Here is a 26,145-nt window from a genome sequence, read left to right on the forward strand (position 1 = left end):
AAATCTCCAAGGAATTTGGATGCTAATTCAACCACATCATCTACAACAACGGAAGTAATGATCATGGCTTACTTGATCTCATTACATGAAATCGTCAACAAGCAAGGTGAAGAGTTGCGCGCACTTGCAATGGAGAATGGCATTTTAAAAGTTCTCGTTGTGGAGGATGAGCACCTCAAGAAGGTTCTTGAAATGCAAACAACACGCTTGATGCATCTTGAGAATGAAGTTCAAGAATGTAAACGCTCTCTTGTTGACATGAATGTATTGAAAGAGTATTTGAGCAAAGTTAAGAGTGATCATGTATTGAAAGAGGAAACGATAGATAGAATACGACATGATGTATGTGAGATGAAAAATGCATCCAAATCATGGGCTGATATATGTAAGGATAATGTGGTTTCTACATCTCCTATCATGCAAGCCGTTGTCCAAGCAAAAAATGTAGAGAATGTGGACACTCAAGAATTGCAAGAACGACAAAAATGCTCAAAGAACATTGTCATTCATGGAATCAAGGAGGAAAGCATGGAAACACCCCAATCTCTTGCGGTTGCTATTGAAGAGTTTTTTGCTACACACTTTGGCACGTCATGAATCATGGCTTATGGTTCACATCGAGTTGGAAAACAAGGAGTCCCTCGTTCGGGAGAAAGATCTATTGTATGTACCATGGCTAATGAGGTAAAGAGAAAGATCATCCTTGACAATAGTTGGATCTACCTCAAAGGAACGGGTTGTAATGTATATGACGATCGCACTCTTATGCAACAAAATGTACATCGTAAAGCATATGAGGAAAGAAGTAAGAAGATTAACTTGTCATCTCAAGAAGAAAAGCCACTTGAGGAGGATGCAAGTCCACCCAACAAATAGGGACACATGATCTATGAGACCAACTCACGCTTGCAAATAAGCTTTTGGAATTATAACGGGTATCCATATAATGCGGAAATTGGCAGTGATGAGCTTATCAATGACTCCGATGTGATAATTCTTGTCGAAACATGGGAGCATGATGCGCAAAAAATTCTTGGATTTGACAAATACGATGTGCATTCTTTGATGTGGGTCAAAAATGCAAAGCAACGAAGAGGCCAAGGAGGTGTAGCATGTATGACCAAAAAGGGTTTGAAAGATGTTTCTATTGTCAAAAAAGATAAGTATAAATGCTACTTATGGCTGAAAATCAGCCCACCAAATGGTCGAGTCATGTTTGTGGTTGGTTGCTACATTCCTCACTATGAATCGAACTTTTATGCTTGCTTGGATATGGATAGAGATAAGCTCTTTGTTGAACTAGAGGAAGACATTGCTCATTACAAGGATCAAGGTGAAGTCATTGTTTTTGGAGACATGAATGCTCGCACAAATAGGTTACAACACGACACACAACAAGTCGACATGCCGCATGTCTCCAAAAGAATGGATGACTCATACACGTATAATCAAAGTTCTAATGATGCAAAGCTGGATCACTATAGAAAGTCACTTCTACATATGTGCAATAGTATTGGAATGCTCATTGCAAATGGTGTATCTCTATGGCAAGGCACCAATGACTTTACATATAGAAAGCACAATGGTGATAGCGTGATTGACTATATGTTGTTCTCGGAAGCCACTCTAGAATGCATACAAAGCTTTACACTTGGTGAATGGAATCCGGAATTGGATCATAGGATGTTATGTATTGACCTCAAGTGTGGTAAACGGCCCGAGCATGTAGTCTCCAATCATGATGTGAATCATTTCTACCTACGTCTTGACTTCAAATGAGCACTTATATATGCTGATATGGTGGACCAAATGTTAAGCATGATAGAGCATCAAGAGAGCCCAACATTAGAATGCAAGTGAAATTTTTTCAAAGAAGTAATTTGCTCTTGTGCGAAGGAATTCTTTTCGGTGAAACACATGTCTTGCAAAAGGTCTAAGAAGGGTAGCACCAAGAAGAAATGGTTTGACATGGAATGTAGTCAAGCCCAAAAACACTTGCTAAGATTGGATGCAAGCAAAGACAAGGAAGTTTACTTGAAATGTTCACAGACATACAAAGTACTTGTTCAAAAGAAGAGGAGAAGGTGGGAAGTCAAAAAACAACTTCTTTTAGCGCAAGAGAAAGCACATGCATGTGGCAAGTTTTGGCAAAATCTAAAAGGCAAGCGTGTTGAGAGCTTTGGTGACTTGACTCTTGAGGATATGCATATGCATGGCAAGAACCTCTATGAGAAACCCAATGTTGATAAGATGGAGTGTTGTAGCTCCCTTCCCTTTATGTCTCCCTTCTTTACCATTGAAGATGTATGCCGCGCGCTTGAGAAACTTCCTACTCACAAGGCAGGGGACCTTCAAGGTGTCAAGGCTGAAATGATTAAATGGACAAGCAAGAAAACACGATATTGGATATGCGATATGTTTAACCTTGCACTTCATCATGGCATGCCTCATGATTGGAGTGCAAATTGGATCAAACCTTTGCGCAAAGGAGGAGAAATGTGAACAACTATCGCACTATAATGGTTGGTTCTTTGATGGCAAAGTTATTTGGATGTATCATGGAGATGAAGATAAGTGAATGGGCTGAAAAGAATGGCAAACGTGCGGTTGGCCAAGTACGTTTTTGAAAGCATCATAGCACTATCAATCACCTTGTCACTCTTCGAGTTCTTATGGAAGCGTCTCGATTGAAAGGAAAAAAGTTTTATTGTTGCTTTGTGGATTTTCAAGAAATCTTTTGACATGGTACCGCGAGGAAATCTTTGGAGACGTATGCAAAGCCTTCAAGTGCTGAGAGAATTTATGCATACAGTCTTTCGCATCTACCAAAAAGTGATATGTCGATTACGTATGGGGGATGGAATTTCAGAATTTTTTGCAAGCACCATTGGTGTCAAACAAGGATACCCACTTTCCACAACCCTCTTTGGGCTACTCATTGATGAATTGGAATGCATGGTTCTTGATTTTATGCAGCAAGAAGGCATAGAAGAGGTTAAGATCAGAAATGAGTTGATCATGCTTTTGATTTATGCCGACGATGTAGTGCTCTTGGCATATACCTTAGAAGATGCACAAAAGCTTATGAGTGTCTTCGAATGCTTTTGTCTACATAGCAAGCTGATCGTGAATGGATCCAAAACCAACGTTATGCTTGTAAAGACCCTCAGTGATGAAAATCCATGCATTGTATACAACAATGAGCAACTTCAAGTGGTAGATCACTTCAAGTGGTAGATCACTTCAAGTACCTTGGCCTTGAGGTTCCATCCAATCATGAATGGAAGGATTGTGCAATGTGTCGCTTGGAAGCCGGAAAGAGGGCTTATTATGCATTTGAGAACATGTGCAATGCTGGAGAGATCAAGTGTTGGGCTCTCAAAAAGTACCGGTACTTCTTTATGGAGTGGAGGTGTGGGGTGGAAGCATCGAGAAGTCTACTTGAAAAGAGTTTGAGAATGTCCAAAAGCGTTTTCTCACCAACTTTCTCCAAGTCAAGACACAAACACCCTACATGCTCTTACTTCTTGAGTCCGGATCGCTTCCCATTGAGGTCTTGGGCATGCAAAGGGTTGTGGAGTACATGCTTAAGACACAACGTAGCCCTTTGCATCGACTTCCTAGAATCGCATATGAAGCAAGTCAAAAGGTCCAAAAGACATGCAAGAGCAAAATACTAAGTTCGGGGTGGATGCTTGACATCAAGAAATGGTTTGGAAGATGGGATGCATGTCACTTGGTCAAGGGTGCGTCGATCAACTCCGAAGTTAATGAGGCCTTCTTACAATGCCAATGTATCACAGCTTGGGAGAAATCCGGAGGTTTCGCTTCAACCATTACACCACACATGTTGCCCCAAACTACAAATCTCTCTTCTTCTCTGAACGAGGTAACCGAACCCATCCCTACATCCTTGAGCCCATCCTGTTGAGTGCGATCCGCACCATTGCCTCCATTCATCTTAGCTCCCATTCTCTACTCTGCGAGATAGGACGTTGGGGCACGGGCGAGGAGTGTCATCTACTTTGCACCTTATGCCCTCGTCAAGTGCGAGAGAGTGAGTACCACACACTACTTGAGTGCTCAGCTTTTGACCACATTAGGGCCTCTTTTCCCCATATATTCAACCTTGAGCTCTCCCTACATACCTTCCTCTCCCAACCACGATGTGGACTCTCTATTGCAACGCTCATTTTAGCCATTTTGAGCATCGAGAGTCACTTATGACCTCCACTCACACCACCTGACATGTTCATTTGGTCCCATAGGTCATATTTGATCTCCGAGGATGATAATAGAACTCTCTCTCTCTCTCTCTCTCTCTCTCTCTCTCTCTCTCTCTCTCTCTCTCTCTCTCTCTCTCTCTCTCTCTCTCTCTCTCTCTCTCTCTCTCTCTCTCTCTCTCTCTCACACACACACACACACACACACACACACACACGACCACGTCAATCAACTTCCAAAATTTGAGTCGTTTTCAATTTCAAAAATGCCGGTTGAGGGCAAGGGAAAAAGGAGAAACCCCGCCCCGAAAAAAAGAAAAATAGTGTGAAACCTCAAAAATTAAACCTAATTTTTTAAAATTTCCCCTTGGCAAATTCAGGGAAAGAAATTTTGTATGTTTGGAAACAATGCACTGGCAGGGCTGGAGATTGGAGTCCAAGTATCTCTCTCCCTCTCTCTTTCTCTCATTAGTCTCTGCACTCATCCCATTGAAGGTGGTTTTGCAGCATGTGGGTACTATGATTGTATAGTTTAGCTCAGGCCACATTGGCCGATGAACCTGCAAAGGCCACATGGCCAATAGGCGGCGACTCTCTCTCTCTCTCTCTCTCTCTCTCTCTCTCTCTCTCTCTCTCTCTCTCTCTCTCTCTCTCTCTCTCTCTTTGATTGACAATTAAGATCCGGTTTTGAGTGCTTAGCATGCAAAACAGGGCAAATATTATGTCTAAAAATAATGAAGCAATTCATCTTGAGAGCCTACTTAACAATCAAATTCTAGTATTAATAGATAATCAAGTCTTCTTATGAAAAGCTACAAACCTTTTTGTCTGTCAAGAGATGTAATCGCACGACCATGGGTATTTTGAGAATTTTGGAAAAATTGAAGGGCATTTTGGGAATTTGTGACAAAAACTTGGGGATGTTTTGGGAATTTTTGAAATGAGGTGCTTTGGGGCCATGCATGTGCAGACAGTTGCGCGTGCAACCCATCAAGATTTGAGACCATCGACTCATCGAGAGAGAGAGAGAGAGAGAGAGAGAGAGAGAGAGAGAGAGAGAGAGAGAGAGAGAGAGAGAGAGAGAGAGAGAGAGAGAGAGAGAGAGAATGCTACCAGCCAGTGCTTTGATGGAGGCCCGAGAGAGAGAGGAGAGAGAGAGAGAGAGAGAGAGCAACCCTGTTACCCGTCTGGAGTCTCTGGACGGCGGAAGGCCCCTGTGCTACCAGCGCTCTAAATACCACCCTGGACTGAGCCGCCAAGGAAACCAGTGCAGTCAAATAATCAAACCAAAGGCCGCCTCTCTCTCTCTCTCTCTCTCTCTCTCTCTCTCTCTCTCTCTCTCTCTCTCTCTCTCTCTCTCTCTCTCTCTCTAGCTGTGTGCGTGCCTATGCGACCGACGACTACAGAGTGCACTATCGTAGCAAGCTCCTGTTGACGTGTCGGGGGGGAACCGGAATCCTTCCCCCTTTTATACTAGTATAGATGAGTGGCGCAACTTAGCCATGGTGAATGTGAATGTATATGTATGTATGTACATATGTGTGTGTTTGTGTGTAATACTTTATTTGTACGATGTGTATGTATGTGTGAAAGACATACAGATGTGTTACACACAGATGGTGTGTATATGTACATGTGTATTTATGTATATATATATATTACACACACACACACACATAGTATGTGATACCCCTCCCCACCCCCACCCCCCCCTGATGCCCCCTCCCTTATGTATACAGTATGAGTATGAAATAATGAGGGGCTACCCCTATTGTATACGCTTATGTACAAAATCCAAAACCCCCCCTCTTGTACACTCACGTGGTACCATACGAAAAAACACAGTGAATTCCCCAGGCTTCTAATAGCTCAATAGCGGTGAAGCCGTAGGCAAGCCCCGTAGGACTCCACTATCAAGACCATAGCTCTCGACAGTGTTGCCCCGTTATCTACATGAAGTAGGCATACTCCAAGACTGAAAACTCCCTATTCTACTTACTCAAATGCAATTAATAATACCATAGTCAGCTTGAAGACCTCTCTTCTTGAGCAAGAAAAGAGAAACCTTGTGCTCTGATACCAATGTAGCATTTAATGGGGTAGTAACTTATGTGTAACGGAAATTAACATAGACATAGTGAGAATTTCATTAAGAATAGATTCCTAATGAGCATATCAAGATTGCTTGGTTGGAGAGAGAGCAACAAAAGCATAACACCTCGTTAGAATTAGGCATGAACAATACTTCAAAAAGAGAGAGAATTTAAGCTATTGACAACAGTTGAGGACCAGATGTACATGGAGCTTTGTATTATAGGTCCCCCCTCCAAAAAACTTTGTATTATAGGTTTCCCCCATCAAGGGAGACATTTTACAATACAATACTTTGTGTTCCTTCAATAACTTGTTGGTGCAATGAAGATGGAAGCTTCAAGCACCAAGCTTACACTTCAAAAACATAACATCGATTCCCTCACGGTCTCAGACCCAAGACCTCACACACCTTAAAAGATGGTGAGATCTAGCGGGGTATGAGAGTAGATCTAAAGGAAGAAGAAGTATTCTTACGAGAAACAAGTATTCATCCTCACATAATCACTCTTAATAGCTTAGTATAGCTTAGTAATTAGCATGGTAGAAGAGATGAGCATGCATTGGAGCTTGGCTCTTGGTTGGATTTGAATCACAAAGCCAAGAGTTGTTAGTGTAGGCCTCCCTTCTCACAAGCTTGGAGTAGATGATGAGCTTTCCATTAAAGCTTGAGAAGGAGATAGTCTTCTTTACTTCACACATGAGTTTGTGTGAGTGTGTGTGCCATAATGCCTTGCATAATCGTGGAAGCTCTAGGAGTCTTATTGCGGGCATTTCTCTTGGGGCAAGAACTATATCCATGTCCTCGCTCCCCACATTTAAAACATTTGTGGTCCTTAACAAAAACCTTCAAGCTCTTTAGGAGAAAGGTTAATTTTTACCTTTGTAAACTCCCTTCTCCGATTGTTATTGTTGTTGTTATTGGAATTACCTTGGGAAGAATTTTGGGCATTGGTTTTCCCCTTTGCATCACTTTTGTCTTTTCTTTCCATGGGTTTGACATTCCTTCTAGCCCCTTGTTGGAAATTGATACGTGAAGCAACCATAGTGTGGTGGATTACTTCGGTGATAGAACCAGGCCGTTGGGAGTTGATGTACTTGGCCATCTCTTTAGGTAATCCCACACAGAATTGTTGCTTTTGCTCGGTGAAGTCTACCTTTTGAAAGACAATAGCCTTGAGATGTAAATCCCAAAACTTGTCCACATATTTGTGGATAGACTCATGGGAGAGAAGCTTCACCATTCGGTAAGCACTTTGTCCTTTGCATCACTTGCAAGGAATTGCTTCATGATGGAAACTTGTAGAGTTTTCCATGTCTTTGGGGCTTTGCCGTTGCCATGAATGCTAGACCACCATTGATGAGCAGAATTTTGGAAGTGCATAGCTACATGGTGTATCTTGGAGGACTCAGTGAAGCCCTTGTCTCTCAAGGCCGCATTGAACTGCTCGATGAAGGCTAATACTTTGCCGGTGGCACCTTTACTAGGTGAGAAAAAGAGATACTCTTTTCTCCCTCTTTGAACTTCTTGAGATTTTGGGACGTTCGCCATGCAGGGCAAGATTTGCTATGTCCTCCCCTCTTGTATTCTTTAGGAGAATAGTTGTAGCTTTCGTCGAAAGAGGAGGAAAGGTGAAGAAGAAGGAGAAGAGGGTGACCTCTTTCTTGCCCTTTTCTTCCTTTGTTTCCTCTCTTCCCTTTCAGAGTGACAAGGAGAAGTACTGTGGGTTAACCGTTTCCTCCTGGGAGGAGTTGGCGATTGTCTAGACCGCCATCTTCGTGGAGCCACATTTTTAGAGGAACTTAGGTATTTGCTTCTTTCCCGTTATTTGGATTTCTCCTCTCTTATTGGAGAGAGTCTTCTTTTGGGGGGTCTTCAAAAAGAGAGAAAATTTTAGCTATTGACAACAATTGAGGACTGGATGTACATGGAGCCGGTCCCCCCTCCAAAAGGCTTTGTATTATAGGTTTCCCCCATCAAGGGAGACATTTTACAATACAATACTTTGTGTTCCATCAATAACTTGCTGGTGTAATGAAGATGGAAGTGTCAAGCACCAAGCTTACACTTGAAAAACACAACATCAATTCCGTCACGGTCTCAGACCCAAGACCTCACACACCTTCGAAGATGGTGAGAGCTAGCGGGGTATGAGAGTAGATCTAGAGGAAGAAGAAATATTCTTACGAGAAAGAAGTATTTCTCCTCACATAATCACTCTTAATAGCTTAGCATAGCTTAGTAATTAGCATGGTAGAGGAGATGAGCATGCATTGGAGCTTGGCTCTTGGTTGGATTTGCATCACAAAGCCAAGAGTTGTTGGTGTAGGCCTCCCTTCTCACAATCTTGGAGTAGATGATGAGCTTTCCATTAAAGCTTGAGAAGGAGATATTCTTCTTTACTTCACACATGAGTTTGTGTGAGTGTGTGTGCCATAATGACTTGCAAAATCAGCCCCCTCTCACTCGTGGTCGACCCCTCTTGCTATTTCCTTCTCATGGCCCCTCATTGGCTCATGCCAAGCTTAGCCAATAGGAAATTAGAGGTCAAATGGAGAGCCTTCTGACAAGTGTCCCTCTTCCCGCTTTAGTGAGAGTTTAGGTAACTCCAATATTGCATTTAAATCCCCATTAGACCTTTTTTCCCTCTGGCCAATAGGAATTAAGCAAGCCATTGGGCTGCTTAATTATCATTGGACCCCTTGGCAGGTTGTCCAATAATCTTCTAGGAGACTTAATTTTCATTGGTTCTTTTATCAAGTGTTTGTAAATTAATTAGACTAAATTTACTCTAGTCTAATTCTTAGTTGTCCACCTCTATGGCCATCCAATAGGATTTGAATGGGAATTGGGGCAACTGGGCTAGGAACCTGGCATGTGTCTAATATGCCCTTTGTGTAAAGGGAAGCCTTGTGTGTGTGTGTATGTGTGTGTGTGTTCTCTCACCTCTTCTCTCTCTTCCCCTACCTTTAGGGCTCGCCCCCTCCCATCTAGGGATGTGGAAAGACTTTGTGGTCTTCCCAAAGCATCCAATTTCCCTAAGGATTGACCATTGAACATTTCATTTGAATTTTGGAACCTAAGCTTTTTGGAAGTCTTAATGGGCTAAACCTTAGGGTCTTTGAAGCCCATTGATGCACATTGCTCTTTTGCAGATGGTCCCTCTTTGGATCCCTATTTTCTCTCCTTTGGATCCCTACTGTGACTAGTCTACTAGCCTTACCAATATTCTATCTTTTTCACCCCTGGTACTTCCCCATATTAAATGATCAGTTTAACATGAGAAAATCATTTAGGAGAATTAGATATTAGTTATTACGACATCTTTACCTTTGAAAATTAGTTCTCAAGCAGCCACACCCATGGTTTAAACACTGTTGATTTCAAATACTAGTGGAGAGGGTCTAACATTGCTCAATTGGTTATGGGTCCTGTTGAGCTTGCTCGTAGCTCAATAATGGTTAAGCCAAAGGCAAGCCTCGAGAGGCTCCATTATTAAGACTATAGTTCCCAATGGTGTACCTCGAACTAAGTCCTTCTCAACCAAGATAATAGATCCCTGTCCCACTAACCCTAATGCAATGAACAAGTCCAACCTTTCATGGACAACTTAAGGATATCTCTTCTTAAGCAAGAAAAGAGAAACCAATAGCTCTGATACCAATGTAATGGAAATGTCTTATGAACTTTGAGAATAGCGGAATTAGTAGAATTAGAGTGAGCATTTTTGTGAGACTACTTTAAGAACATAGAGGGTGAACTTAATGAGAGGTAGCAATATAACCATAGTACTTAATTAAGTTGGCATGAATAATAATTTTGCAAGAGGGAAAGTTTGTAGAACTTGACAACAGTTGACCGGATTTATGTGGAGCCAGTCCCTCCTCCAATAGACTTTTGTATTATGGATTCTCCCATCAAGAGAGACCTAGTACAATACAATCTTTGTGTTCCTTGTGACCTAGGTGATGCAATGAAGATGGAAAGCTTCATGCATCACGAGCATAACATAGACTTTGTAGAAAGCATTAACCATCCCCAAACTCAGTCCCAAGGCCTCAAACACCTTCAAAGGTGGAGAGAGCTAGCGGGGAATGAGGATAGGGAAGAAACATTCATAGGAGAAAGAAATAGTCCTCACTTATCATCACTCTTCTTGCTTAGCATACATAATAGCATAGTAATGAAGATGGAGAAGATGAAAAGCTTAAGCATTGGAGCATGGCTCTTGGTTGGATTTGCATTCCATAGCCAAGAGTGTTGGTGTAACTCTCAAATTCTCTACAAGCTTTGGAGAAGGAGATGGAGCTCTTGTACTTTGCACCTCACACAATGAGAGTGTGGGTGTGTGTGGGGGAGAGTATACCCCCCGAGCTAGCTCCCTCCTTGCTTTGGTTGACCCCTCTTCTAGCACTAGCTTGCACTTGATTGGAACTCCTCAAGCTTGGCCAATCACATGAGAAGTGCATATCAAGCAACAAGGGTAGCCTTGGGATAAGTGACCCCCTTTGCCCTTTGAGAGAGAGGACTTGATAAATGCATACACAATTAATTAAATTAGCTAAATTATCATTGGACCCGTTGGGTGGCTAACCAATAGGCTTTAGGCACACCATGAGGGCAACATGAAGAGGAACTTGACAAGTGTCCTAGTTGCTTTTTTTGTACCAAGCTTTCCTTGTGTGAGGGTGTGTGTGTTCTCTCTCTAGCTCCTACAAAGACGGCTCTCCCCCTCATGAGTAGGTATGTGCTTTGACTTTTTGAACACCTTAACCCCTCAAGCACCTTAGTCATTAAGCACCACAAGCACCTTAGTCAGCAAGCATGAGAAGCACCTCAAGCACCTTAGTCAGCAAGCACAACAAGCACCTCAAGCTTGGACCAGGTTTCCACCTCAAGTACAACCCTAGCTTGCCTAAGGTCAAAGGACTTTTAACACCAACCTTTGGATGTCTTTAATGAAGCTAACCCTAAGGTATTTAAGCTCTATTAACTAGCCTTGCTCCTTGACAGACCATCTCTCATATAACCCCTTTACCATTGGCCCTGTGTTGAGATAGATCTGTAAGCACATGTCTATATTCCGTTTATTCTCCCACATTAAATGATCAGTTTAATATGAGAAAATAATTTGGGTAGGTTAGAAATTAGATTTTATGACACAAGGAGGGGGTGTGCTTGCCCGTATACCTCTCTCTCTCTCTCTCTCTCTCTCTCTCTCTCTCTCTCTCTCTCTCTCACACACACACACACACACACACTCATTCTCATAGTGTGTTGTGCAAGAACATCATCTCCTTCTCCAAGATTGAGAAGCGGAGAGCCTACACCAACAACTCTTGGCTATAAAATGCAAATCCAACCAAGAGCCATGCTCCAAAGTGCATGCTTTCCATCTCCTTCATCTTTATTACTATGCTATTATGCTATGGTAAACAACAAGAGTAATATCAAGTGAGGAGTCTATGTCTTTCTCGTATGTTACTTCTTCTTCCTCTTCCCTACCCTCATCCTCTGCTAGCTCTCTCCACCTTCGAAGTTGTTTGAGGTTTTGGGACTAAGGTCGGGGACAAGTTAATACTTTGGTAAGATAAAAGGGCATAATCTTGGTGCATGAAGCTTTCCATCTTCATTGCACCAACAAAATCTCAAGGAACACAAATCTTGTATTGTACCAAGTCTCTCTACATGGGAGAATCTATAATACAAAAGTCTTTTGGAGGGGGGACCGGCTCCAAGTAAATCCGGTCCTCAACCATTGTCAATTTCTCTAATCCTTTCTCTTTCTCTTTTACAAGTATTGTTCATGCCAAGCTAATTAGGTGTAATGTTCATTTTGCTACTTTTAATCAAGTACTCTTCTTTTGCTGCTTAAAGAACCCTCTTAAAGGAAATGTTCATTATGGTAATATAAATTCCTCTACTATCCATGTCATAGTCATATTCCAAAACATGGTGGATGCAAAATGGCATGTGAGGACCTCCCTCACCTATTCAAGGACTGTCCGGCTATCAGTGGCCTGGCAGAGAAAATTTGCAAGTGGGCCTAGAGGACATGGAGAATAGGTTTCTTCAAGAATGACTTGTTCGTGGAGGGATGAGGATGAAAAGCCAAACTCTTCTGATATGCACACAAATTGTCAGATTTTTCTACTTTAAGGATATATGGAATGCCAAGAACCTTAGAGTGTTTGAGAATGCTTTGGTAAGTGCTAGCTTCAAGGAGATCATCCTTGAAAGCAAGGAATTGATTATCTCCATTAGTAAAAGGAAGGCCTTGGACAAATGGTATTGGGCAATCAATGCTGCTCTAGAACTAACCTGATGAGGGGTAGTAGGTGGCCGTTGTGAGAAGCCTAGTTGCTGACCATTGTAATTTGATATCTCTTATGGCTTGACATGAGCTTGAGGTGTCTCTATACATTATTTTGGTGAATGCAATACATCTACTCCCTATTGTTTGGGGGGGAAAAAAAAGATTGTCATGGACAATTGATATGGCAAGGGTAGAGAATGCCATAGTTTAATTGCAATATCACATATAACACTTGTTTTCATAATATAGTATATTGAGTTGCCTCAACATTATATCACACGGGCAGTTCAAATTGGATCAATGGTGGAGGTAAAAATCGGGGCAAGGGGACTGTGTATATGTGGTGGTTGGGAGGGGGGGGGGGGGGAGAGAGAGAGAGAGAGAGAGAGAGAGAGAGAGAGAGAGAGAGAGAGATCATGCCCTTTTTGCATTTGTGAGAGTCGAAAGGGGTTTAACATCCACACTATCTCACATGGGCAGCTTCAAATGGGATCTACGGTTGGGAAGATTTGGGTTGTCTGATGCACATTTGTAAATTCGGGGTGAAAAGTAAAGTTGGGTAGGCTTGTAAATTCAAGGTGGGATGTGCCCAAGGTCTTGAACCTATGACCTCCTTGCAGGAGACACGTGCTCTAACCATTGATCCCATTTGAAGATGCTCGTGTGATATATTAATGAGGCTTAAATTAGTCTTTGGAGAATGATGACTTAAAATATTTGTCTAGTAGGATGATGGAAGAACAAGGATGAACTTCTCCTCACATATCACTTGCACCCCTGGGAACTCACACTCATCCAAAACTGGATTGCCCTATTCCTGCCAAGGGAGGCTTGGCACCTTTCAATAATTGACCATGTTTCTATCAAGGCCTTTGGATGGGTTGGTGGGTTCACCTTGTCCCACCCTCAACCCCCTCTTATCACTACCCTCCCTTCCCTTCACACCATCCTCAACAAGAGGTGGAGAGTGTCTTTGGACAAAAGACATTGGTACTTCAAAATTTTCCAACATATGGGACCCAACCATTCACCCAAAGAAGTCTATCTTGCTGTGGTTGATCTTACACAAAGCCATATGGATAGGAGAGAGAAGCCTAGCAGCTGAACTATCTAATGGATTGTGCACAAGATGTAGACAGGAAGTAGAAACTATTCCCCACCACCACCTGTTTCTAAATTGTCCTAGATGTAGGACCATCCTAGCGCCTCTGACAAGTGTCCTAGCCATTACCCCCTCTTGGAGACAATTCATCCTTGGAGACTCCATTAGATCTTATCCTCCTCCTGGAATAGAATTAAGGCTGAATTCTTTTGGATTATCGAGAGAGAGAGAGAGAGAGAGAGAGAGAGAGAGAGAGAGAGAGAGAGAGAGGACTAAAGTGGTCTTAACAGACCCAAAGTATGAGAAACTTGTTTATTAGCTTTAACATGCAGGTGGTCCACACAACGCATTCTGAAGTCTCCAACTACAATGTGAGGAATCTCATCATCTGAGTCTTAGTCTTAGTGTCATAGACTCATTTTTGAAGGGTGACCCTTATCATTCATATGAAGGGTAAATTTTTAGCTATCCTTCATTAAGCTATAGTAGCTTGCACGACCCGCCTACCAGTGGGTCTCGCTCGCTCTTACTATGACACAAATTAAATAAATTTAATGATACTTGTTTACATGATGTCAAATGCCGATTTATTCCACTCCATGTTGTGTGTGTGTGTGTGTGAGAGAGAGAGAGAGAGAGAGGGAGAGATTAAGTTTGGAGGGAGAAGATTATCGTGCGAGTTATTGTGCATTTTCACTTATGCTTGCAAATATTTCATACGGATAGTCCTTTCTCTCTCTACCTTCAATGAGAGAGAGAGAGAGAGAGACCTCTCTCTCTCTCTCTCTCTCTCTCTCTCTCTCTCTCTCATTCATCTGATTCACCAGTTTGTGTCTCGAAATTTTGCTCCAAAATAGAGAGAAATAGTGTAAAACCCCAAAAAACAATGTAATTTTAAAAAAATTCATCTTGGCAAATTCAAGAAAGGAATTCTGCGAGGAATTATGTATGTCTAAAAAAATTCAAGGAAGCGAGGAATAGTGTGGGTAGCAAGCTACATAGCTCTCTCTCTCTCTCTCTCTCTCTCTCTCTCTCTCTCTCTCTCTCTTTATCGCATGCTTCTCTCACTTTTGGCATTTAGCCTTCATCTCGCAGATAGAGACACGTGCAAAGGGTTACTACCTCCGCCATATTATGTTAGTAGATAATAGTATAGATCTACCAGCATAGCCATGGCCCAATAGCCTATGTTTGCTATGCTGAGCTAGAACCAAAAAACCTGGCTCCTAAAGCGTCTTTGGACAGAAACTTAGCTAAGCATAGCAAAATTCTAAAGCAATGGGTGATTGCCATTGGCTAAAGTATGATTGAGCAGGTGGAATTATTCAACTCTTTGGAGCTTTGCAAAAATTGGGTCCTCATCTGCATCATCATCACCAGTAGTGTCATCTTCCTCATCATTGCCCTCGTCTCACTGAGCAAAAATTAGAAGGGCTACTCACATCCTTTTTTTTGAAGGGTAAAAATATTTTTGCCCTTCATTGAAGGGTAAAAGTGCCTCCGAAGGGCGTCGAAGCCTTCAAAAATTAGCCTGATTCTGAGACATCGAAGCTTTGTACAAGTCATTGGATGAAGCCCAGAAACATTGCACAAGCAGTCCACCCTAATCCACATGGCGGTGGAAAAGTTGACCAGGATGATAGAGGCCACCTAGCTTGTCACCAGATCCATCAACCTGATGGAAGACATCCAAGAAACCATAGAAAGTCTGCCCTCCTCAATCCCAACTTATGAATCACCTCGCCTTTACCACTGGATCCAGTTCTGAAGGAAACGCGAGACTCTGAAAAAAAAAACACCTTGTGCAAGGCCTCCAGTCCTAAAGGAAACGCGAGACTCTGAAGCTCTTTGGCAATGGTTTCTCTTTCACGAGTTCGGCTGCTGGAGCTTCCCGCCATTGACCTTCAGTACATATTCTACATGGGTGCGACATTGACAAACATAGGCTTAACTTATTCCATGCCCGTAAGATGCAGGGCTGGCACAGAGCCCATTCTCTTTCATTGCATGTATACACTTAAGTCAAGGATGTGCAAGCTGTTACACTATTGGGACATCACCTAGCCCCCCATCACCAAACCAATGTGGGACGCTTGTATCGTTAACCAGGTCAAGTCTAATCGGTTGCGGAATGCTCTCTTACTCTTATCACAAAATGCAGGAGGCTTCTCTTTCTCCTAATGGGTATGCCCTTGTGTCACTTGTTAATGCATGTGCCGAGCTCAGAGATGTTAGTCAGGGCCAAGAACTCTATGCAGAAATTGCCCGAAAGGGCTTGTTGGTTAGTGATGTTTATGCCGGAAATACACTGGTCAACATGTATATTAAATGTGGCATGCTTGTCAGGGCACAAGAGGTTTTTGACAATCTTCATGTTCGTGATGTTGTGTCATGGACGTCAATTATAGGCGGGTATGCCGCACATGGATACGGGTGGGAAGCACTGAAGGTTTTTGAACACATGCAACAGGAAGAGGGATCACCCAACAATGTGACCTACGTTTGTGCCTTAAAAGCTTGTGGCATTATGGGACTCATGGGCATGGGGAAAGAGCTGCATGATAAAATTGAGAGAAAGGGAATGTTGTGGGAGGACCTTGCTGTTGGCAATGCACTGGTTGACATGTATGTCAAGGGCGGATTGTTGGCAGAGGGGCAGAAAGTGTTCGACAATATGAAGGTCCACGACGGAATTTCATGGTCTGCATTGACTATGGGATACACCAAGTGCAAGGAGGGGGCTGCTGCCATGCAATGCTTCCGGCAAATGCAACTTGAAGGGTTAATGCCAGATAGAGTTGCATTTGTCTGTAGCTTAAAAGCATGTGGTCTCATAAAGAATATCAACATTGTTCAAGGATTACATTCAGTGATCATCAGTTTAGGTTTATTGGAGAGGTACCCTGTTATCGGCAATGCTCTCATCGACGCATATGCTCATTGCGGGTCTCTGCAAGAAGCACAGAAGTTGTTCCATAAGCTCCCAGTTCTGGACATTGTTTCCTGGAATACATTGGTAGATGGTTATGTAAGACAAGATTGTGGCAAGGAAGCCCTGTTCTGGACAGATAGAATGCAGCTTGAGGGCATGTATCCTGATGATGGGACATGGGTTTGTAGCCTGAAAGCTTGTGGTATAGCAGGGGCTGTTCAGAAGGGCAAGAACATACATGCAACATTAGCATTGTCAGAATTGAAGCTAGTTGTTGGCAATGCCTTGGTTGATATGTACGCAAAGTGTGACTTGATTATGGATGCACACGTAGTGTTTGGTAAACTAAAGGTCCGTGATGTTGTCTCATGGACAACCCTAATTTCTGGTTATGTCAACCACCAAGGTGCTGAAGAGGCATTGAAGTGTTTTGAACTAATGCAGGCTGATCATGTCGCCCCGAATGCTGCCACTTTTGCATGTGTTTTGAAAGCTTGTGGCCTTGTGAAAGCCACAACTAAGGGCATAGAAATTCATTGTGAAAGTGAGAGAAGGGGTCTTGTGGGTAAGGACATCGTGGTTGGCAATGCACTGGTTGACATGTACAGCAAATGTGGCATGCTCAAAGAAGCGGTTGAAGTCTTTGATAAGGTTCAAATCAAAGACGAAGCTTCATGGAATGCATTGATAGCTTTGTATGCAAACCATGGGCATGGAAGAGAAGTACTTGACTGTTTGACATGTATGAGATTGGAGGGAGTTTATCCAAACTCCATCTCATTTATGTGCAGCTTAAAAGCCTGTGGCCGTTCGGGTATGGTTATTGAGGGAATAGAACTACATGCAGAGATAGCTCGAAATGGGCTACTTTTGACAGATGGTAGTGTAGGCAATGCATTGGTAGATATGTACATCAAGTGTGGTTTTCTCACAAGAGCAGAGGATGCTTTCCATGAGCTACCATACAAAGACATACTTTCTTGGACTTCTCTAATTGCAGGATTTGTGCAGCATGAGTGCGGTCCAGAGGCGTTGCGCTGTTTTGATGAGATGCAATTGAAAGGACTGTCCCCCGATGCGGCTGCTTTTGTCTGTAGCCTAAAGGCTTGCAGAAGTGTTGGAGCCATAAGCAAAGGCAAGGAAATACATATGGAAATTGCTAGACGTGGGTTGCTGGATGGAGACCTCCTTGTTGGCAATTCATTGATTGAAATGTACGCTTCTTGTGGCTCGCTAGCAATAGTGTTGGAAGTGTTTGATGAGCTTCAAGAACAAGACACAGTGTCATGGACTGCACTCATAGCAGGGTATGTTCAGCAAGGAGAGCTTGAGTGCGCAATTCATGCCTTTGAGAAAATGAAACTAGCAGGGAAAATTCCAGATGCGGTTACCTTTCTATGGGTTCTAATTGGATGTTCTTATGCAGGTAAGGTTGAGATGGGCCAAACATATTTTAGGGCCATGCTTGAAGTCTATGGTATCAACCCAGGTATTCAGCACTACACGTGCGTTGCCGATCTCTTCTGTCGTATGGGCCTCATCGACAGGGCAATAAGCTTTGTGGATAAATTGCCATTCGAATCTGATCCAGTGGTGTGGTATGTCCTGCTAGATGCTTGCCAAAAATTTGGCTATGTGGAGGCTTGCAGGAAAGCGTTTGAGTATTTAGTTCGTTTGGATGCAAAGGATGCCTCAGCTTATGTGTGTATGTGCAATATCTATGCAGGTGTAGAACTGAGGGAAGATGTGAGCTCAAGCCAAGAAGAGGGAGAAAATGAGCACATGTGCTTCCAGGGAGTTGCTGGAGAGGGTGTGCTTGTTTCTAATTGGGACTGAATTTTGCCTAGTCAACCAAATGGCAAGAGTCATAGAGCTTGTTGTCTACATACAGCCGCTTTTGGGCCCACATGAGGACATTCCAAGTTGCATCTGCATTGTGCCGTTGGTCGATGATACAAAAAACTAGTTCGGCGAACTTCCCTTCATCTTTAGAGACCTAACAGAAAGACCTTCATATGATTAGACGTTTAAGGATTAAATTCATCGTTTTGAGACTGATTTTGTCCAAAGCTCAAATCCAGTAGGAAAGGATATAGACTCTCGGCTCTGCACATGATTGTGACGACATTTTCATCCAGCATGGTGGTGGGAGTTTGGATTGAGCTGCAATAACCTGCTCTTGCAGCAACAATAAATGATAGAATGAATTGATTCTCGTTTCCCTTCAAACAACATTGATGTACCACACTTGAGCATAAATTGGCCTTCTTTGTTAAGAGTTATGGGATAACCTTGTTGAAGTCAACTCATGTAGGTAGGTTGGGTCTTTTTCATAAAGACTTATTGAGAAACCTCTTATAAGCCACCCCATGTTAGCATATGGTGCCTTTCTCAAGGAAACGTGTCCCTCAACTTTGCAGAGGTTCACCAAACTAAGACATTTAGTGGCTTTCTTGTTGAGAAGTTTTTGCAACTTTTGTTGAAGTCACCTCATGCAAGAAGGTTGTGTCTTTATCATAAAAACCTCACAAGCAACTTCATAGAGCGAGGAATCCCAAAGACCGAGCAAGATGTTTCGAGTGAGCCAAAAGCCGAACAAAAGCAACCAATCAAAGGGAGGTATCATTTGTAACCTTGCCAAGTCAATCAATATGTAATCCTCCCAAATTCTAAGCATGAAATTAGCTAGCTCTGGAGCATGGCAAGTCTTAGAGCTAACTATAGGAATATACTAAATCTTTAGCACCTGTGTCCAAGCTACTCTTGGGTGGCAAAATGAAGGCCATCTTTACAAGGCATGCAAGTGAAAACTTACAGCATGGTCTTGATTGGCTCTATTGTGAGCATGACATTGATAGGACTGATATCAAAGTATCCTTAAGGCTAGTCTGGTTAAAATCAGCCACTTTTGTGGCTTCAGCAGACTTTTGGGAAATATTTGATTACAATTCCCAAAAGGTCTAAACATAGAATCTTTTCTTCAACTCTTAACTCAATAGAGCTGATAGTAAACAGTAAGGAGATAAATCAAGTGCCTTTCCATGTCCATCTTAAAGAACTAATTTGTTGAGAGGAAAAACAATTACACTATTATGTCAAAGGCAAGTTAAATAGTTTTTTGAAAAGTCTTTGAAAAACCCCTCTATAGCTATGTTATAGATCTATTCAATGCCACTTTATACTCGCCCAAGTTACTGTATCGGTTTGTATCTCTCTATATACTAAACGACGGTGAGCTGTCAAAAAAATGGTTTAATACTTTTTTCAGCTCTTGAACTGAAAAATGACTCACAATCATTGTTCTTATCTCAACTCCATACTCAACCAGTTTGATTAAGTGCTTGTTGTAGAGTTTTTTGAACTAAAAAATGACTCATTATCATTGTTCATATCTTACCTCCATACTCAACAAGTTTGATGAAGTGCTTGTTGTAGGGTACAAATTTTCTTTTAGAGGGAAATGGGGGAAAGAGAAATAGGCGGTTGCTCTAGAAAAAATAAAATAGACTATTGTGTCCGATTGTATCTCTCTATATACTAAACGACGGTAAGCTGCCAAAAAATGCCCATTCGAAGGCCGAGCCACACACGCTTGCAAGATAAAGGCCGCTTTGCGGAGTGTCAGGTCTTGAGTGCAAGACTCGTCAAATAGAGGTCTGTTGGGATTGTTCTTATGTCATCAAAAATTCTACTTCTTCTTTGGATGGTAGGCACATACTGCCATTTTTACTAGCAAAATCTTCGAAGAGGAATAGGCAGAATCTTCAAAGATTCCTCTTATCGAAGATTGCTCTTGGCACATCTATATTTCTATAGTGACGTCCAGGTGGCAGCAAATGCTACTTCCTCTCCATTGTCCCCGTCACCACGTCAGTACGCGTGTCTGCAAGTCAAGATGACTGCTTGCACTTCCAGAGGAGGCCCGTTGGGTGCCCGCAATTCAATACCAGGAAGAGGAGCTTTTGAGGAGAGCAAAGCGGTGCTGAGGGAGCAAGCTGCAACTTGCAGCTTTTGAACGGGCGAATGTAGCTCAACAGTCTTGCTTCCATAGCTTTTGAACGGGTCTTCTCCGACGGCCTTTCATTCCCCCCATTGCTCCTTGCCATCTCCTCTCTCGGGTTTGATGCATTGTGCCTGAACGACCTCGCCCAAGCGTTGCACAGATGCAGTAAGAAAAAGAACGCTCTTCTCGCTCTGCAGTTCTTCATCGGTAGGGACAGCACGCAGCTCAAGGTAAGAGCACCCTTGGCCCCCCTCAAGACTATCTAACACGGGCAAGGAGGATGGAATCAAGGGTGAGAATCACATAACACATGCTTCTGCAAAGGACGATCGTTGATTTTGATGAAATGCAAAAAAAGTAATCGCGGGTGAAAAAAGTATTCTCGGGTGGGATGACGCGAAATATTTTTTTATGTATTTGATAAGAAAAAGGTGTGTGCAATCATTTGTGAGGAATTTTGCATATTCTCATTAAATATCATATCTTAAAAGTACAGGTTCCTTTAAAGCTACATAATTTGAGCGCCTTTCTCCAGAGATCCCTTTTTTCCAAAGAGCTAAAAATTGGCTCGTGTGTAGGTGTAAGTTCTTTGACCCAAGCAAAAGGCACACCTTCTGCACTTTATCATTTTCATTATATTATGCGCACACAGTAGTCTTGTGACATGGATTGGATATTTAAGATGAAGAGATTGATGGCATTGAAGAGTATCTTGAAGCTAGCACAAATGAAGAGGATCTTGATCAAGAAGATGAAGAGCAAGCAAGAGTTGCTCCAAATCCTCTACCATTTTTATCTTCAACATAACACTCTTTTGATAGAAAAGCATATGATTTGATGGTCAGGGCTTTAAGTGACGACATCCAAATCCTCTACAATTTTTATCTTCAACATATCACTCCTTTGATAGAAAAGCATATGATTTGATGGTCAGGGCTTTACGTGAAGACATCCCCATAGCATTGGAAGCTATAAAGATGTGTGATAGAAGAGGAATGTTGGACTCTAAAAAAATGGCAAAGACTTCAAGAGGCCCTTTGCTTGGTCCAAGAAGAAGGTGGTTTGCATTATCTACATCAAAAAGTGAAACCTAAGCTAAGGATTGCATGCATTGAGGACTGGGAAAGCATTGTGAAAGATGTACATTGCGATGCCAACTTGGAAGCTCATAAAGGCATCACGACCACATTAGATGCGCTTCAAGCACATTGGTGTATTGATTCTCATTGCCATGGCATGCCACTTGCTTACATAAAAGCTTTTGTCAATTCTTGTGGTTGCATTGTTCAAAAGCATCAATTACATGAAACATCTACTCGACAAAACAATTTTGATCTCAACAAGCCAACAGTGACCATAACAAACATGTGTAAGGATAATGTGGAAAGCTATCTTGAAGGTCTTGCGATATAACACAAGGTAATACTAGTTAAGGTGAGATCCTCAAAAAAGCACACCCATGACAAGGTCAAAGTTGATTATGTGTGTCATCAAGGACGTGTTTGTAGATGAAGTAGAAAGATAAAAAGATCGCAAACATCAAGGAAGTGTGGTTGTCCATTCAAGGTACAGCTAGAGTTCACACAAGGGTAGCCATTATGTCCACATTTTAGTCAACCCAATTCATGAGAGACATATTCCAGGGTCAAGAAGCGATCTATATCATTTACCAATTCATCCATTTGTTTTGAAATGTTGCATTGATGACTTGTTTGATGCTAGAAGTTCTCGTCACGTTGCTCAAATGTCAACGTCCAAAGAAAAACTTCAAATGCAAAGGGCTTCCACACTTGATCGCATGATCTATTGATTCTTTATGATTCCAAAAGAGACCCGAATGTTATCATATCAAGCTCGCATTCAAGGTACTTTTCAAAACCACGTTCTTCTACTTATGCAACCATATGCAAGTTGACAAGTTATGACTTCTCTCAAGTTTTATTACAGATAGAGTTAATAATGATGATTGGACCACAATCTATAGCGAAGCTTTATCTCTACAAAAACAACAAAAGGTGATGTGTTCAGCTATGTGAGGTCTCTAAGTATATTGTGTGACTCTCATTAAGTTTTATGTATGTTCAACCCTATAATCCATTGGCAATTGATGCAAAAGATAGGCCTTTCATTCTCATTGTACAAGATGAGTGGATGCTTCAGATAGCCATGCGTTTTTCTCAAAAAAATGTGTGGCCTATTGATAGTACTTTCAAAACAAATGCTTTTGGTCTACCGTTGTTTGTAGCTGTGCTACCAAATCAACTTGGCATGGGAATTCCAATATGGTTCATGCTATGTACTTTCGATGTGGCTGCTCAACATGAAGTGATTGTCATGGAGCTGACCATTCGGTTGGTTTTCTCTAGGATGGGTCATATTCGTCCTAGTGCTTTGGTTATTGATAAATCACAACAAGAATTGGAGGCTATATTAAAGGTAGTTGATGAAGATCCATGTTCTTGGGTGTTTGATGTGAATGAGACCCATCATCAAATTAGTTGTCATGTCTTGCTATGTTGGTCCCACACCAAGAGAGCATGGGTCAAAAATCTTCTCCCTCAGGTATAATCTCAAATTTGTCATTGCACGTCATGTATCAACGTTTCATCTCTTCTTACTTGCTAATTTAGGTTCCAAAGGAGATGCGAAGTGATGTTCACATGGAGATGTCAAATATAATGCATAGCCCTATTGAAGGTGGTTTTGTGGGAAGATACCAACTCCTTTACAAAAATATGCAAGCCACCAAAATATAGTCCGATACGTTACAAACGATTGGTGTGGAGAGCAATGTATGTGGAGGAAAAGATGGCCAAAGTTTGGAAGATTATTCAACCATGGTAATGCAGACACAACAAATTTGGTAGAGAGATTATGGCAATATGTCAAGTATACCCTTTTGGAAGCACGAACTAACCGTTCAATTGTAGAGTTGTTACATGCCCTTGTGGAAGACTCCAAAACCAAAAATCGTATGGGTGGAACCTTGATAAGGTTTTTCAATCAAAAACAAGAAATATGTATGCTTAAAACTTGTCCCTTGATTACTATTCGAGGATGAATGTGGCTAATGTTATACGTTGTTGTGGTAGCTGATGCTGGAAGATTTGAGATTTAAGGATCAAAATCCCACACAACACAACTAAGAGAGGGTGAGAAATCTTGCAGCGATTTACAAATGACCCTACAACTCTCAAAATTGTAAATGAGATATTGATGCAATTTGAAATTCAGAGTGCGAATACTCCAACTTGATGGTACTATGTTAGCTTGCAAAGTAACTACTGTGATTGTCCAGATTGGAGTTCAGAATGCAAGCACTTATATGGTGTACGACTGATAGTTATGCGTCATCTACCCCACTTAAATGCTATTTCTTTCCATAGTAGATAATGCCCATGAAATGAAGGAAACCAACAATGAAGACAGTCACAATGGTGAGTCGGTACAAGAGGAAGTGGTATTCATGCTTGTTGGAGTATCCAAACAGTTCTTTCAGCCATCCAAGAGGACTGGTCCAAGAAGAGTGGAAAGGAAAAAGAACTAATCAGACGCCAAGTACAACTAGCTAGGGACACCCTCCGGTCTTTGGCATCTCCATCTCAAGTTGACATGCCAATGAGCGGTCATGTGCACCAAATTCAAGAAAATGTAACAAAGACTCGGCTTGGTCATGGTCAACCTAAAAGGCTTCTTGAACTTGAAAACAATGCAAAAGTTAGTGATCCATCCAACACTCAACCTCAGAAGCCGTCTTGCCAAACAGGTGTTCTTAGAAGAAAGCATCAACCGGGGCGCCAACGAGTCCGCCTTGACAAAAGACCTCATGTTTGGTGTCCGCATTGTTGCACAAAAACCCTTATTCTTGACCCTATAATAACAATTTCTTGTCAAACATACCATGCTTTGTTGCCCTTAACAAAACGGATATGCTCCAATGGGATGGAGTCTACTCTTTTTGGGCAAAGTGCTCAAGTTTTTAATGACTCCAATAGTTTTTACTGTAGAATTAATTCATGTGAATATCCTTTGTCACATGATGAAGAGCGTATATTTACGTTGAGTGGGCAAGATGCAAGTGAGGATATTAAAACGCTTGCATCTACTACTAGGATTGTACTTGTATATAGAGACTTAATTCCAATGGAATTGGATTTCCTTTGATAATATCATCAAAATATAGCTCTCGTAATGGCTTGTCTTCCACATTTTTGTACTCGACATTTCCTTTATCAGTACCCGATATTTCCTTGCCAGGTATTTTGTGGTGCAATCTGTTAAAAAGTAATCTCATGTACCTGAGATTACTAATTTGCCAGGTACTTTGTGCCACAATCTGTAGAAAAGTAATCTCGGGTACTTCTCAAGGTATTTTGTGCCACAATCCATAGAAAAGTAATCCCGAGATTACTTCGCTAGGTATTTTGTGCTACAATCTGTAGAAAGGTAATCTCGAGTACATGAGATTACTTTGCCACGTATTTTGTGCTACAATCTGTAGAAAGGCAATCTCGGTACCCGAAACTACTTTGCCAGGTATTGTATACTACAATTTGTTGAAAAGTAATCTAAGGTACCTAAACTTACTTTGCCATGTACTTCATGGTGCATTTTTCTAAAAAAGTACTCGAGATTACCTTGCTAGGTACATCATAATGTTACACACAAAATACCTTGTAAACCATCTAAGTGATTACCAAGAGAAACTTCAATAAATTGACATAACATGTCAAGAGATAATTCAATGACTTTTTACAGTAGACTTAGCGGAGATGAAAACAAACCGTTGTCATGAGTACAAAAGTGGAGATCAATTTAGAGCATTGTGACAAGTACAAAAGCGAAGATCAATGTAGACCATTGTCATAAGTACAAAAGTAGAGGTCAATGTGGACCGTTATCATAGGTATAAAAGTGGAGATCAAAGTAGATCATCCCCCTAAGTATAAATGTGATAATTTTATGTAGGTGGAGATGAGACGGCACACATTAGCATGGACCATATCCATCCTTGAAGTTCCTCTTTGAGCTTCTCTACGTCTTCATGTGTGAACCACTTTTTTGAGAGCTGCAAAAAAAGCCTAAATATAAAACATAATTTTTTGCCCAAGTACAGAAGATGCGAGCAATGGACATAAACTTGAAACATATCCAATATCTTGGTCTTTTGTGCTCTAGAGCTCCCATGATTAGATATCTCATAACTGCCATGCCATAAAATCCACAATCATATCCGTTTGGTTGTTGTGGTATCTATTATAAAACAAAAAGATTACATACAATCCACACATATGAGAAACCACACCAAACATTGAAATAAACAAATGTATGATACCTCAACAATGTCAATCTAACAATTGGTATGGATATTTTCCAACTCCTCTTTTATCATTTCATTAGAATAATATTTGCTATAGTGTGCAAGGGCTCTATATAAAAGTAATATACAGTACAATGATCGTCTACTTTACTTATGC

At 41.6% G+C, this 26,145-nt stretch overlaps 1 protein-coding gene across 1 annotated transcript; it reads left to right on the top strand.

Moving 5' to 3' along the window:
- The first annotated feature begins 15,243 nt into the window (after positions 1–15,243).
- LOC147434764 (pentatricopeptide repeat-containing protein At3g09040, mitochondrial-like) lies at positions 15,244–18,897 on the top strand. Its single transcript, XM_086491189.1, has one exon. The coding sequence runs from the start codon at positions 15,865–15,867 to the stop codon at positions 18,499–18,501; it is 2,637 nt and encodes an 878-aa protein (XP_086347315.1). The 5' UTR covers positions 15,244–15,864; the 3' UTR covers positions 18,502–18,897.
- The last annotated feature ends 7,248 nt before the right edge of the window (positions 18,898–26,145 follow it).

Source organism: Adiantum capillus-veneris, chromosome 19 (assembly GCF_014529385.1).
Source record: "Adiantum capillus-veneris isolate H3 chromosome 19, ASM1452938v2, whole genome shotgun sequence".
NCBI lineage: Eukaryota > Viridiplantae > Streptophyta > Polypodiopsida > Polypodiales > Pteridaceae > Adiantum > Adiantum capillus-veneris.